Source organism: Thunnus albacares, chromosome 20, assembly GCF_914725855.1.
Source record: "Thunnus albacares chromosome 20, fThuAlb1.1, whole genome shotgun sequence".
Taxonomy (NCBI): Eukaryota; Metazoa; Chordata; class Actinopteri; order Scombriformes; family Scombridae; genus Thunnus; species Thunnus albacares.
Genome location: NC_058125.1, coordinates 12551607 through 12565452, shown reverse-complemented (window position 1 = coordinate 12565452; position 13846 = coordinate 12551607). Strand labels below are relative to the sequence as shown.

Here is a 13846-nt window from a genome sequence, read left to right as displayed (position 1 = left end):
AGTGTTAGATAGGTGACAAACACACACACACACACACACACACACACACACACACACACACACACACACACACACACACATATATACAAAATGTGCTCATGTACAACAGAAAGTGTATAGTGTAAAGTGTGAATAACCCCTCCTACATAAAAGTTCCTCTGACTTGTCTTGTCACCATACCATTTCTGCATTTTGCTTTCAACGTCTCCCTCCTTCATAGCTTCATTAGTAGAAATAGTTTTCATAGTTTAATTTGTACAACTCAGAGAATAAGTCATACTTTTAGTATTTTTCATGGGAGTAACACAATGGACTGGATAATATCTACCACATTATTCTTGTCAGGTAAGACAAAATTTGTACATCCTGATTTGGTTTTTCATTGTCCTTTTATGAGTTTTTGTGCCGGTAGTGAAATAATATGTTTCTATAACATACTGTAATCATAATAACTTTTATAATCATAAATTATCGTTTTATTTTTAAAAACACAAAAAATAATAGATCAATAACTGTAATCACTATCTATCACTGTAATCACTATTTCTCCATAATATCTAGAAAAAACATTAAAATGATCATTTTTACATCTATGGTTCATCCTTTGTGAGTCAAACTTCCTGCCTCAGTATGTGACCAACTCAGTCTTAAAAATAGCTTCACCGATACTGCGCAATCATCTAATTTTTTTTTATTATAAATAGCCACACTCTGCCACTAATTATAAAACTAAATACTGGTTCATTGTCCCCCACCTGTGTCTTGTCTAACTGATTATAAGAGCCTCAATTATTTTAAATTCATCCATTAATTTCTTATATATAAGTGGGTATGTATATATATATATATATATATATATATATATATATATATATATATATATATATATATATATATATATATATATATATATATATATATATATATATATATATATATATATATATATATATATATATATATATATATATATATATATATATATATATATACCCACTTATCCTGTGCAGGCTTGCAAGGTGGACTGAAGGCATTGTTTTTCAGAGGGCTGACACATTAACACAGACATCCTAAATTATTATGTTTGAATTCAAATTGAATTGTTAATACTGCAACAGACATTACTCAGCTCTCGGAAGTTAACATGATCATATCTGCTCAATGTATACAACTTGTGAAACATATCAGACACCAACACAACACATCCTACTTATCTATCTTACTCATCAGAGGAAGCTGATGTAAATGTTCAATAGTTTTTATAGTACACCGTATCTAATGTGACAAGTTGCTATGTGGGAGGGCAGTAACAAACTTCCTGCTACCCCCTTTATGATATTTTCTGCTAGTGGTGGTTTATTTCAGTTTGATATATATTACAGTACGATTGAGACTGTGTAAAAACACAACAGAATTAACTAAATGATGGAGCAGGTTAACATTAACAAATAAAATTTACAATATAGTATTTTCTGTAATTGTCTTCCTGAAGCCACAGCAGAAAAAGCAGAACCTGAGGATAAAATTGATGATGATAAAATTATTATTATTGTTTTGTGCATTTACTGGGTTTTTTGTTTTATTTTGAAAGACTGTGACATTAAAAGTATAACATGATGCAATTTTGGAACATTTTGTAATATAATGGCTAACAAAATCTATTCATATCAATCTGCAAGTGTCTGCCTGAGGTTCAACAGATCCATTAAGGGAAGTTAACCATTTTAAAGCTGTTGGCCATGAGTATATACTTTGTCAGGTGGTCAAAGAGTTTATATAACTTGGACCATTCTTAGAACCTCATGTTTTTAGAAAACCTCAAAAGGTCAAAAGTAAGATCTTATTTTTGCAGCATTTAAACAAAAGTATCTGTCCATGACAGGATATCCTCTGTGATGGCAAATATAGATACTGTGTAAAGTAGTGTACTGTATTTTTACATTCAAGTCTTAGTATTTGTCATGTAGAGTAATTTGTTCACATCCACTACGTTTAGAATTTAAAAAACAATCTGACTTTGGCACCTGCCAGTGGTTGTATAAAAAAGACAACACTTAATACACTACACCTCATATACTGTATAAACTGAAAGCAACACAGACTGTGCAGATTTTCACCAGGACTGTCTCCTTTTCCTGCACATAAAAACATGAGAGTAATTTGAAAGATACTATAACCGTACACATGGTGGCTTTAAATCAGATAAATTGTGTGGTTCTTCCTTCTTTGTTCCTCAGTGTTAAAAGCTGCACTTTGTTTCAATATTGATCCTGTGGCTTGGAAGTCCCTGAGTAACTCTGCTGCAGGTTTTGGATACCAGGTGGTACAAAGACAATCAGAGTAAGTGTGGTTGATCATGGGTCTACAGTAACTGTATCTGCTGTGTGAAATATATATTTAGATTGAATGCTGGCATACACAGGTCTGGCCTTAGTCTTCTGTCAGAAAAACTGCGGCAATCCAGGAGTTCAGTCAACAATCTTTAATAATGTCCCACATGAGTAAAAGCAGATGTGTACACTGAGTGCTGTATCCAGTATGGATAAACAGCCAATCATCAAGTTTTGAAGTTGTGGTTATCTGAAGGAACATAAGCAACAACAAATATATAATTGGGTTCAAACTGTTCTGGATAATCAAGAAAATAACTACCATAATAGCTTACTCTGCTGCAAACAGTCAGCTTCACCGTTGTATAAGCAGTACTCCAAATGACCACAAGGTGTCTCTCTCGACCGCAACTAGGGATTTACAGCACACTGTTGTATATCGACGCTGAGAGCAGCATAAAGGGAATGCACAACAAGCGACGTTTACATTGCACATTTACTTTACTGGCTAGTCACACCACCTATTTGTGACAATCTACTTGAAATTACATTCAGAACAGAGAATATAAGTTCTTAACTAGAGATCTTAAAACACTAAAACTACTGAAACAGTCTATTAATGAACGGTATATATTTGTAAGCTATTTTTAACCAGTCTGATATTAACATAATTATCAATAATGTGTAGTGATGCATAAGTTAACACTTACAGTTTAATTCAGGCACAATAGAGAAATCACTGATGACTGTTTAGCACACATTCACTCAATCTTCCTTAGGAACGACGGCTGAATTTGTGAGTTGAACATGTCAAGTGAGGTGGTGAGGAAGAGCAGGGAAATTTGCCCATGCTGCTTCAGATTTGCTATGATAGTGTTTTTTCCAGCCCGCATCTCTGTCATATGCCAGTTTCACAGTAATGAAGTCATAAGCATGCAGCATTGCTTAATAGCAAAAATGTGGGATTTATTTAGCTACACTGTACTCCCTGAACAGGCGCTCTCACCTGATTGTTGGGTTTTATTTCCTCAGTTTGCTGGTCAGTGCCCCCCTTACACAATATTCATCAAGTCAAAGAGGCCAAATATTTAAGTGCTCCACCGAATCCTGCACAGAAGTATCAGTAGCAGGTGAGCAACTACTCATTTCAAAATGCTTTATTGATTCTTTAGCTTTTGTCATCTGATAAATATTGTTTCAGGTTATTTGTAAGACAGATACTGAGGCATCTTTCTTTATCCTTACTGGCTTACTTGCCAACTGATTGAATAAGATAAAGTTATTCTATTTGTTCCCATAACAGTTCCTTTTGTTTTTAAAAATTTTAGGACTCAATAATTGACAAAATGACTTGTTAAGATGGAGATTGTATTCCATCTTGTTGGAAATTGGTCATATAAGCATAAAATATGCATAGTTGTGAGACACTGCTGTTCAGTCTTGACTGGGTAATGTTGTAATAGTTATCAGATCAGTTAGGGAAATATTTTACCAGTGGTGGCTGTGGTTTGGTCACTGAGAATGTAGTTGTGTTGTATCTTGATGATTTTAACATAACTGATGGCTGATGTTTTTATGCAGTGCCAGAATTTGCAGTCAACATGTCCCTTGGTTTGACAATGACAAGTGATCCCACCACACAAAATACTCTGGTAAGTTGGTAAAGTGCAAAGATTTACATGTCATTGATAATAAAAATGCAGAGGTTTGTATCTTTACCAGTAAATCCATTTTTTTTTCAGCTTGAAAACAGAAAAGAGAACAGTAAAATAATCATCTATTAATCAGGACTTGGCCTTGTCTCTTTTCAGGCATGTGGTCCAACCATCCCAAAGGACTGCAAAAGTATCACGCTGTATAGTGGTGTATGCTTGCAGTTATCCAGTTATGATCATGTTGAATACTCTGTGCCTTCTTCTTCTGAAGGTACACAGGTTGAGTTTTTTTACAATCTCAAAGGTAGTGATAAAAAAGGTCTAGTAATATTTGAGCACCACTGCACACACTTATCACTTCATACACACAACCCAACATGCATATTGGTAGAAATCTGAGAATTGGATTATTTGTATTATACTGCAACACGTTGCTAAGTGGCTTTTCTGGAGTGATCAGCACAACAGTGTGCCTGAGCACTGGAACAAGCAGACAGATGATATAGCAATGTGTAATGTTCACAACAGGATGACATAAATGTTTTAAATCACTGTGCTCAAGAGGAAACTGTATATAATTATTCAGATGTATTTCTCCTTTTTGACAGAGTGTCGAACCCAAGAGATTGCATTTCTGTTGGATGGCTCAGGCAGCGTAGATGCAGAGGATTTTTATAGAATGAAGACTTTTGTGAAAAATCTGGTCGGATCATTCCAGGGACAGGATACAAAGGTAGGATTGTACTCAAAATATACCTCAGCCCTCCATGTAACTTGTTTGATTATTTGACTGTTGAATACATATCTCCATTTATATCCATACATATTTCCATTTTTTCTTCTTTTTTTCCAGTTTGCCATTGCCCAGTTCTCCACAGATCCCACCATCCATTACCACTTTAATACTTTTGGTACTAATAACTGGAAATCTCAAATTGATAGAATAAGACAGTTAACTGGATGGACTTACACAGCTAAAGCCATCAAACACGTTGTGTAAGTGCCTTCATGATGCTAGTGTGTGACACCATCCTCAGAAGTTAACAATGTGTTTTTCTTTGATTTTAGAGTTTTCCTATCGTGTTATGATATGTTGTTCATATTGATTTTCAACAGTCATGCCAGGTTTGATACAAATCAGCATCATTACATCTAAACTGGCTTTCAAAACTTTTTCAAAACATTTCTATAAATATAGACTCCAAAATCTACTGTTACCAATTTAATTATAACACAACATATAATGGTGTAATTTAAAATCAGCTCAACACATTATACAGAAAAATAATCGTTTAGAAGTACAGTACTTACAGTACTTAAAGTACATCTCACACCACTCACTATTATATTTATTGGTTAATCTGGGAAATATAAAATTGGCGTTTGGACACCTGAGGGATTCTTTTGCCTGCAATGTTGAGAGGCAACAAGACAGCAATTAAATGGCACAACTAGTGGTATTAAGCCATGAGAGTTTTGGTTTTATTTGCCTGGGATCTGATATTTCTGCCTCAATGGAGAGTGTATGGGATTTTGTTTTCTGTGCTCATAGCACTAAAAAGTTAAAAATTCACCAGCAACATGTTTTCAGAAACAATGTCCATGTTACTCAGAAATCTCAGAGAGACATCTCAAAGCTTGTACAAATAAAACCAAAACTATTTGCATGACTTGATGCTACTGAGGTAAGTGACAAGTGATTTCTTAACCTGTAAAGACATTTAATTTTCTTTCATTAAAAATGTACCACAAGAACATGTATTAAAAGTGGATTTTTCTTTTGACAGCAACAATGTCTTCTCGGCAAGCAAAGGCTCCAGGTCAAATGCGAAGAAGATTTTAATAGTTATTACAGATGGAGAATCTAATGACCGGAATGATTTGCCAAATGCAATAAATTCAGCTGAAAAGAAAAAGATTGTTCGATTTGCTATTGGGGTAAGTTGCATTTATACTGTATTGTGTTAACATGTTAAAGAGTTAAAGCACATCTGACTAACACATCACATACAGCTCAGGTGACAGCAGCTACCTATACTCTGTTTTCTGTGGGATTTAAGAATGAAATGTCACAAAATGTTATTTGTCCACATTAAAGGCACAATCTTTCTTTTTTAGATCATATAAATTAAAATTGTACTCTCAACCATAATTGAGGAGTTTCAGGTATAGCTGGAAAATTGCCTTTTGTGTTTCTGAAAAATGATAATAATCCAAAATAGTTATATACTTTCTACACTCCAAAATTTACAGGCATTAATGACAAACAAACCTTTAGCAGTACTGAAAACACCTGATTTAATGCTGCATGCTTGAGAGACGTTGATTAATTTGAGAGTCAGTAATATAAATGGAGCCAATATTTTACTTTTTGCATACAAATCGATTTTGTTGTACAGTACAACACCTCAAACAGATTTTCTCAACATCCCTAGGTGGGGCGTGCATTTACAACATACACAGCAAAACAGGAACTGGACACCATTGCCTCTAAACCCTCAGCAAATCACGTGTTTCAAGTATCAAACTTTGGCGCTCTTGAAAAAATACGGCAGAATTTGCAGGACAAAATCTTCTCTATTGAAGGTAGATATGTAACCTTATCATGACAGCTTCACATCATTTTTGTGTTTCATTGTGATATTGTTATAGTTCCAAAGTAAACAATTATTGTGTCATTTATTACGAAGTGCCATTTTAAACTTAACTGCCAGTCATTAGAAGTGACATGGGCAATATTAGAAAATATAGACTTACTGTTTTAACAAAAAATACATAAATATCTTGGCAAATACTTAAGAATTACAACTCAGAGCTATAATCAAATTTCAAATCTGTATACTAACTCATTTATGTTGCTGTTACAGGATCTCAAACTAGTGGAGAGTCATTGAAAATGGAAATGGCTCAAATGGGATTCAGTGCAGCTTATGTGCCTGGGGTAATTAAAAACACAAGACCCTCACTGGACAGTATAGTCTTAGAAACACAGACACCCACAGATGCGCGCACACACACACACACACACACACACACACACACACACACACACACACACACACACACACACACACGTCTGTGTGTCACTCCTTGTGGCTGAAAAGCATATAGCTATATAAGGTCCAGATGATGAATGTATGATGCATTTAGCCTTTTCCTTGGCTGATGTTTTGTGCCAAACACATTTTCTATACATTTCTGTCTAAATTGCAGGGGATTCAGATGGGTATTGTTGGTGCCAACCAGTGGAAGGGAGGCTACCAGCATTACACAAGCACAGGCCAGAAGGGGATCTCACCTCCTTCAAATATGGAACCTGACAGTTATCTGGGTATGAATATTACAGTACATACAATAGTGTATTTACACTGCTGTACTGTAATCCTTCCTCCCATCTTTTGAAAACACAAGATTTTGGGAAAGGAACAGGAAAAAAAACAAATGAGGACTAAGGAGTGAAAACTATGATTCAAAGTTGTGCAGAAGCCAGTGAGATATCAACAAATCCTGAAGACGCTTGTATAGATATTGTGATGATTTTAAAATGTGTTCAGGGAAGACCAAAGTGAAGGCTCCTCATGGTCCCCAGATTTAAATGCACACAAGAAAAGCAAAGAATATTCTGAACTAGAAGCATCTTGCAAGGAAAAGTGTGTATGGGGTGACCCAAACCAAGTTTTTTAATGTTAAATCAAACAAAGAATAAATAATGCTTATTTGTAATTAATAGCTTGCTGAAATGTGTAATTTTAAAGATTGTTCCCAGCAAAGATAATGATGATGTTATGTAATTAACACTTAAAAAATCAGTAAAAGATACAGTTTGTCCTTAGTTGGTCAAACCTTTGTATGCTAATGGGCTTGACTCTTTAATTCTAGGTTACTCCATGGCAGTCGCCAAAACGTCGCGTGGCACACTTACAATTGTTGGTGCTCCAAGATATCAACACAGAGGAGTTGTGATTTCAGTTTTTGAAGACAGCATTGAACAAAAAATTGACCCCGCTGCTTGGCAGGTGTGTGTTCATGATTACGACAATGTAAAGAATTATTTTTTCAATCTTAAATCTTAAAGGTTGTTGTTTCCTCACTTTACTAATTGTTTTTTGTTGCTTACACAGTTTCAGAGTGGTGAATATTTTGGTGCAGTGGTTTGCGCCATGGATGTGGATCGTGACACGTACACTGACCTAGTCCTCATATCTGCCCCTATGTACATAGACGGTGATAGAGAGGGACGAGTTTATGTTTGTAGCTTATCAAATGTGGTAAATGACAGTTTTATCCAGAATCTATTGGATTTTTTCAATGAGAATTCAAACATCGACTCTCATCCTTTTTTCCTATTTCCACCAGAAAGTTGAGTGTCGCTTCGATAATCCATCAGTACTGAGAGGGGATGCATCTGACCAAGGAAGGTTTGGGTCTTCTCTTGCTGTGCTGCCTGACCTTAACAGTGATGGTCTCAATGATTTGGCAGTTGGAGCACCTTTGGAGAATGGTGCTCAAGGTAGCATCTACATCTTCCACGGTGAAACAGGAGGAGGAAGGATAAGTCCTACTTACTCACAGGTGAGCGAGAACAAAGAAGCAACAAGAGGATTTAAATGATACATATGGCTTCTTGTTTAATATACAATTTAGACAAAATTTATTTTTTATTGATTAAAATATTTTCATTTACATAGAGAATCGCTTCCTCTGAAGTCCAGCCAGGACTGAAATTCTTTGGCATGTCGATCAGTCAGTCGTCTTTTGACCTTAGTGACGACAATCTGCCTGATTTAGCAGTGGGTTCAAAGGGAACAGTTGTCTTACTCAGGTAAGATGCTCCTGTCACACATTATTAATCCCAAATGTAATTCTACCATTTGTGTTCATTTGTGTCAACGTAATCATACAACCATAAGGTTTATAATCATGAAGTCTCTACCTTTCACAGTAACACAGTTCTAAGGGTCTTATTACCAATTTAGGACAGAACTGTTCACCAATAATGGATTGTATCAGGCAGCTAAAATAAGATATACTAGTTGTCATTTTGATATACTGCTTTACAATTTTCACATGTATTTTCCTACTCTGTCCATATCCAGATCAAAGCCTATAGTAATGGTAGAAGCTGCGGTGACATTCAACCCAAACAAAATCCAAACTCAAAACTCAGACTGCTCAAAACCACTGGACAACACAGCTAGAATCTGCTTTACCATGACCGGACGCTCTACAGTAGATAAAGGTCACTGATTCTCTTCACTGTTTCTAAACCACAGACCCACTGTCCGTCCATACTTGTATGTATGTACATGAGTAACCTTTAAATGAAACTCTAATCTGTTCCAGCTAGAGCAATGATTAATTATACTTTAATACTGGATGCCACACGTAAGGTCCCAAACAACCGAGCTTACATCAGGGAGAAACAACGAGAGGAGACCAGATCAATAACTCTTGGCTTAGAGCAACGATGCTTCAGTGTGAACTTCCACATTGAGGTGAGTTGTTTAAAACCTAATAACATCAGGAAAACCCACTACAATCCACACAGCTTCAATGTGAAAAACATAATTTTTGATATAACCAACCTTCACTACCTTGATATTCATAATAGTACCCTCCTCTCACAGGCCTGTCCAGAAGATGCTCTGAATCCACTTAACAACGAGCTCCGATTCACCTTTGACGGTTTGGCTTCTCACAAAAATCTCAGCCCAAGTCTGGCCCAACAGGCTCAGACAACAACCTTTCATCCTGTAAGTAATCTTTAAAGACACCCTCATTTATTGGTCAGTTTTATTCATACTGAGGGTGTTTTGAAACCTGTATTTGTTTGCTCTGGTCCAAATCAGTGGATGAGTTGGTAAACTTGGTGCATTTTTAAAAAAGCATCACTACAAGCCACAAGAGAACGTTCACTCCTCTCATTGCTTACATGTGTCTGGGGTGGGAGCAAGAACATAAACACAAAAGAAACTCCTGAAGAATGTCCGGCTACGTCATCATGTTCTCACCAGAAACAAACCACCACAGAGTTTGTTTCGGACTGGACCGAGACCATATCGTCAAATGGTCTCTGTGATTGTTGGTCCACACCTGAGTACGATTACTGTGTTCAGATCTGCCCAGAAGAATCACACTAATGGGGATAATGATCCAGTTCAATTCACACTTTTCACATGTGGTCTTCACTGACTGTCAGAATTTCAACTGAACTGAAGATTGAACAATAAAGGTCAAGGGTTGTGAAGTTAAGAAAAACAACTTGACTTTTTGATTCATGTTTGTCACATGTTGACAACACTTTTTGTGATTAATTACATGGTTGCCAGGTCATGACAGATATCACCACATAATTGACCATTAGGTACTATGTGAAGAGCTCTCCAGTACTATGAAATGCTCAGGCATCATCATGCTTTCTGAATAATGTTCAATTGTAATTACATTCATTTGTCATGTCTGTCTTGGCCATTTGCTCTTACACTTTCTGAACAAAATGGTTTACTAAATACTCTCTTCAACAGTTACCTTTTGAGATCAACTGCGGCAATGACAACAACTGTATAGATAACCTGAAAGTGGATTTCAACTTCACCAGGTGAGACTGAGTTTCAAATGTGAAGCCTGACTTAGGTGTTTGGATCTACTGTATTATTTGTGGATTCACTATTGGTGGGCAGGTGACATGTTTAACTTTTCTCTTTGCACTCCCAAATTGGTCAGCATGCTCTTTTAATTTTTTACTCTGTAAGCATAGCATTTGGCATGTTACTCTTTTTGTATATGCTGGACTAATGTTACATGCACCCGGACTCTCTTTGTTACAATTTCATCTTTGTGCAATGTTTTTTTTTTTCCTACCTTCACTTTTCCCTTTTCTCCTATTCTATCAGTTCCTCAGAGGTTAAAGTAGGCATTGATGAACTGCTGGAGGTCACTGTGTCAGTGGAAAACAGGGAGGAAAACTCCTACAACAGCCATGTCATTCTCACGTACCCACCTGGGCTCTCCTACAGGAAGTTTACAGGCCTGCAGGTGAGGATCAAGTCTGTTTCAATTCAACTCTAGTCAGCTGCTCTCTGAGGTTACGCAGTGATTGTGGATTATGTGTGCTTTTGTTTAATTAATTTATTTTTTAATAAAGGGAAGAATTGAGTGCAACTCCTTGGACAGTGGAGCTGGCTTATCTCAGGGAAAGACAGACTGCACTATTGACAAGCCTATTTTCAAGAGTAACGCTAAGGTTTGTAGTGTGTACAGAAGCATCTCATCTCACTGCAGCTGAACCGAGAGAGGAGACAATCTGATCTCTCTCATTCTTTTCGTTTTAGGCGATCTTCATTGTGTCCTATGGTATTGAAGCCAACAGTCAACTTGACAGGGAGTTATTCATTACTGCAAATGCCACCAGGTACTGTTGTGTTCATCTTCCAGCCTATAAGCACATCACTGTACATGTGTGTATGTGACAATTATTATTATTATTCATGTGTACAATTAATTTCACCTCTCTTAGTGGGAACGAGCACTCCAAGTCAAGTGAACTTTACAAAATGAAAGGGATTGATGTGAAGTACAGCATTTTTATGACAATTGAAAGGTTTGTGTTCTATGTGATTTAATAAGTTTAAAAATATTTTAAAATAATTTAAAGTGACATTGTAAAGCTTAATGTCTTTGAAACATTCAATGTTTCTGTTCAGTTCCCTCAGCTACAGCAATTTCACTTATGGCAAGAGTAATTTGCAGAAACCAGTCCAACAATCAATTAAGGTAAAAAATCTTATCCTAACATAATATCTTTTTTTTTTAAAAAGGTTAATTAACTTTATTCAGACTTGACTTTAATGCTCAGTAGGTATTTTTCTTTTCTCCCCTCTTAGGTTATAAATGACATCAGAGCACTGAATTTCACTGTGGTGATCAGGGTTCCGATAAAGCTCGGTAATAAAGACATCTGGGTGGATTCGAGCAGTTTGCAGGTAACATGTGGGAACTCATTGTTACTGAAACCCCAGATGTCTCAAATGTAGCTGTTTTTTATGAAACTAAAGCCTTGTGGATGAATTTGTTCTCTGTTAAACTGACATGAATCAGCTCTATTTCAGATTCCAGACTGCCAAAGAGATAAAGATGAAAAACCCACCGTCACAAATTTTGTTGCTCAGATACAGAAAAATAAGTCAGTGGTAAGTATCAGAGGCTCTACCATCTGTACATGGTGGAATTTAATCTAATCATATATAGATTTAGAAATGTATGGTATTTTAGTGCATTACACATACGTTTTCCCTGTTTCCAGCAATAAATGTAGGCCTCCTTTTAATCACCCACAGGACTGCTCTGTAGCCAGTTGCAGAGTGTTCAAGTGCAATCGTGTCATGGGAATACAGGAGCATAAAAAGTACACAATCTCTGCCAACCTTAGTTCTGAATGGATAAAGCAGGTAACTAATTTGTGTGTAAAAATAATAATGTTTTAATGAAAATGAACAATCCTAAAGATTAAATTAAATGTCTGACTCCCCCGTTTTTCTCTCTCAGATTGGACTTGATTCTGCCAAATTCCTCTTGACCAGCACAGCCAGTCTGGAGTATGACAGAAACCAGTACATCTTCTTTTCAGTGCGGTCAAATAACAATCCTCCCATTCACAAGGTAATTACACATTGGATTTGTTTATTTGTGTTTGAAAAGAGCTTGAATGGAGATCTGATCCAAAATCTGTCACTGCACATCTCAGATTGTGGCAGAGGTAGAAGTGTATCCTGAACCAGACTTCACCAAAGAGATTGTTGGAGGATCTCTGGGAGGGTTGGCTCTGTTGGCTTTACTCACTGCTGGCCTGTACAAGGTGAGATACTTTACATGCACTGTTTCCGTTTATTACACAGCGTTATGGAGGCAATAAGATAACCTGAGGTCTAGTATTGGGCACCCTTTATCACAAAATACACCCAGTGACAATACTTGAATGCGGCATCTTTACATTGTCACTGTTCTCTCATTTGGTTTGGTTCTTTTTGTGTTTTTATTGTGCATCTCTAATGCAGGATTGCAGTGTTTTTATCTAACTTCCTTTGTTTTGTACTCTCAGGCTGGATTTTTCAAGAGTAAATACAAGGAGATGATTAATGAGGAACAAACAGCTCATCCGGGGGTTGAGGGAGGCGAACCCACACCAGAGAAACAAACATGAAGTCAGTTGATGTCCCACAGACAAGCTGATACAAGCCAGAAAACACCAAAACTCTTCCAACGTCTACACTGGCTTTGTCATCTCAGATTAGTTCATCTGTACCATAAATTGTTGTGCATTTTTGTCTTCAATAGAAAATATATAAATGTGTTGCCATTTTCATGAATACACATTTAAATGGAAAATATATTTGTGCAACCACTTTCATTTCATTATCCTGAAAAAGAGCTTGTGATCCATACATAGAGCAGCAAGAGTTTTAGAGCTTCAAAACTGATTTTGTAATCCACATTTTCAACTGAATAGCTTACTGTTGGTCTATAATTAAATATTTGTGCTTATATCCCTGCAAACCATGTGTGTTAATTTGTACATTTTGTTTTAAGTGAAAAATTATTCAATACATTATGATCCTTTGGGGTCTGGGTTTCATCACATGATACTGTACAACTGCTGAAATACAAGGTGGAATCCTTAAGAGCAGGGACCTTACTTGCTTGAGATAAATATGTATTTGATACCACTTTTATTGACAATGTGAGCTGCTTTGCTATGAAATACATTTTAAAATGTGCAACGTTGTGTTCTGAATGTATGTAAAAAGACATTTGATGCTTCGTCAATTTTTATTTCATATGAGATTAAAATGAAAATTGACCTTA

At 36.3% G+C, this 13846-nt stretch overlaps 1 protein-coding gene and 1 long non-coding RNA gene across 2 annotated transcripts in view; one reads left to right on the top strand and one right to left on the bottom strand.

The window, feature by feature from the left end:
• LOC122971020 overlaps window positions 1-13411 on the bottom strand; it is a 19263-nt gene extending 5852 nt beyond the window's left edge. The window contains exons 1-2 of the long non-coding RNA XR_006399393.1: window positions 13384-13411; window positions 3584-3590 (exon numbers count right to left, since the gene is read on the bottom strand). This is a non-coding gene — a long non-coding RNA (uncharacterized LOC122971020). The remainder of the gene's footprint in view (window positions 1-3583; window positions 3591-13383) is intronic.
• Window positions 190-13846, top strand: LOC122971006 (integrin alpha-M-like). The gene is made up of 30 exons (XM_044337429.1): window positions 190-345; window positions 2238-2340; window positions 3363-3460; window positions 3912-3982; window positions 4142-4256; window positions 4594-4718; window positions 4839-4981; window positions 5773-5923; window positions 6421-6571; window positions 6853-6926; window positions 7199-7316; window positions 7865-8001; window positions 8107-8253; window positions 8342-8557; window positions 8674-8807; window positions 9082-9224; window positions 9329-9480; window positions 9613-9738; window positions 10510-10583; window positions 10879-11020; window positions 11130-11228; window positions 11317-11396; window positions 11502-11585; window positions 11689-11758; window positions 11869-11967; window positions 12094-12174; window positions 12322-12432; window positions 12530-12643; window positions 12729-12839; window positions 13083-13846. Exons 1-30 carry the CDS (start codon window positions 309-311, stop codon window positions 13182-13184), a joined length of 3408 nt encoding a protein of 1135 aa, XP_044193364.1. The 5' UTR covers window positions 190-308; the 3' UTR covers window positions 13185-13846.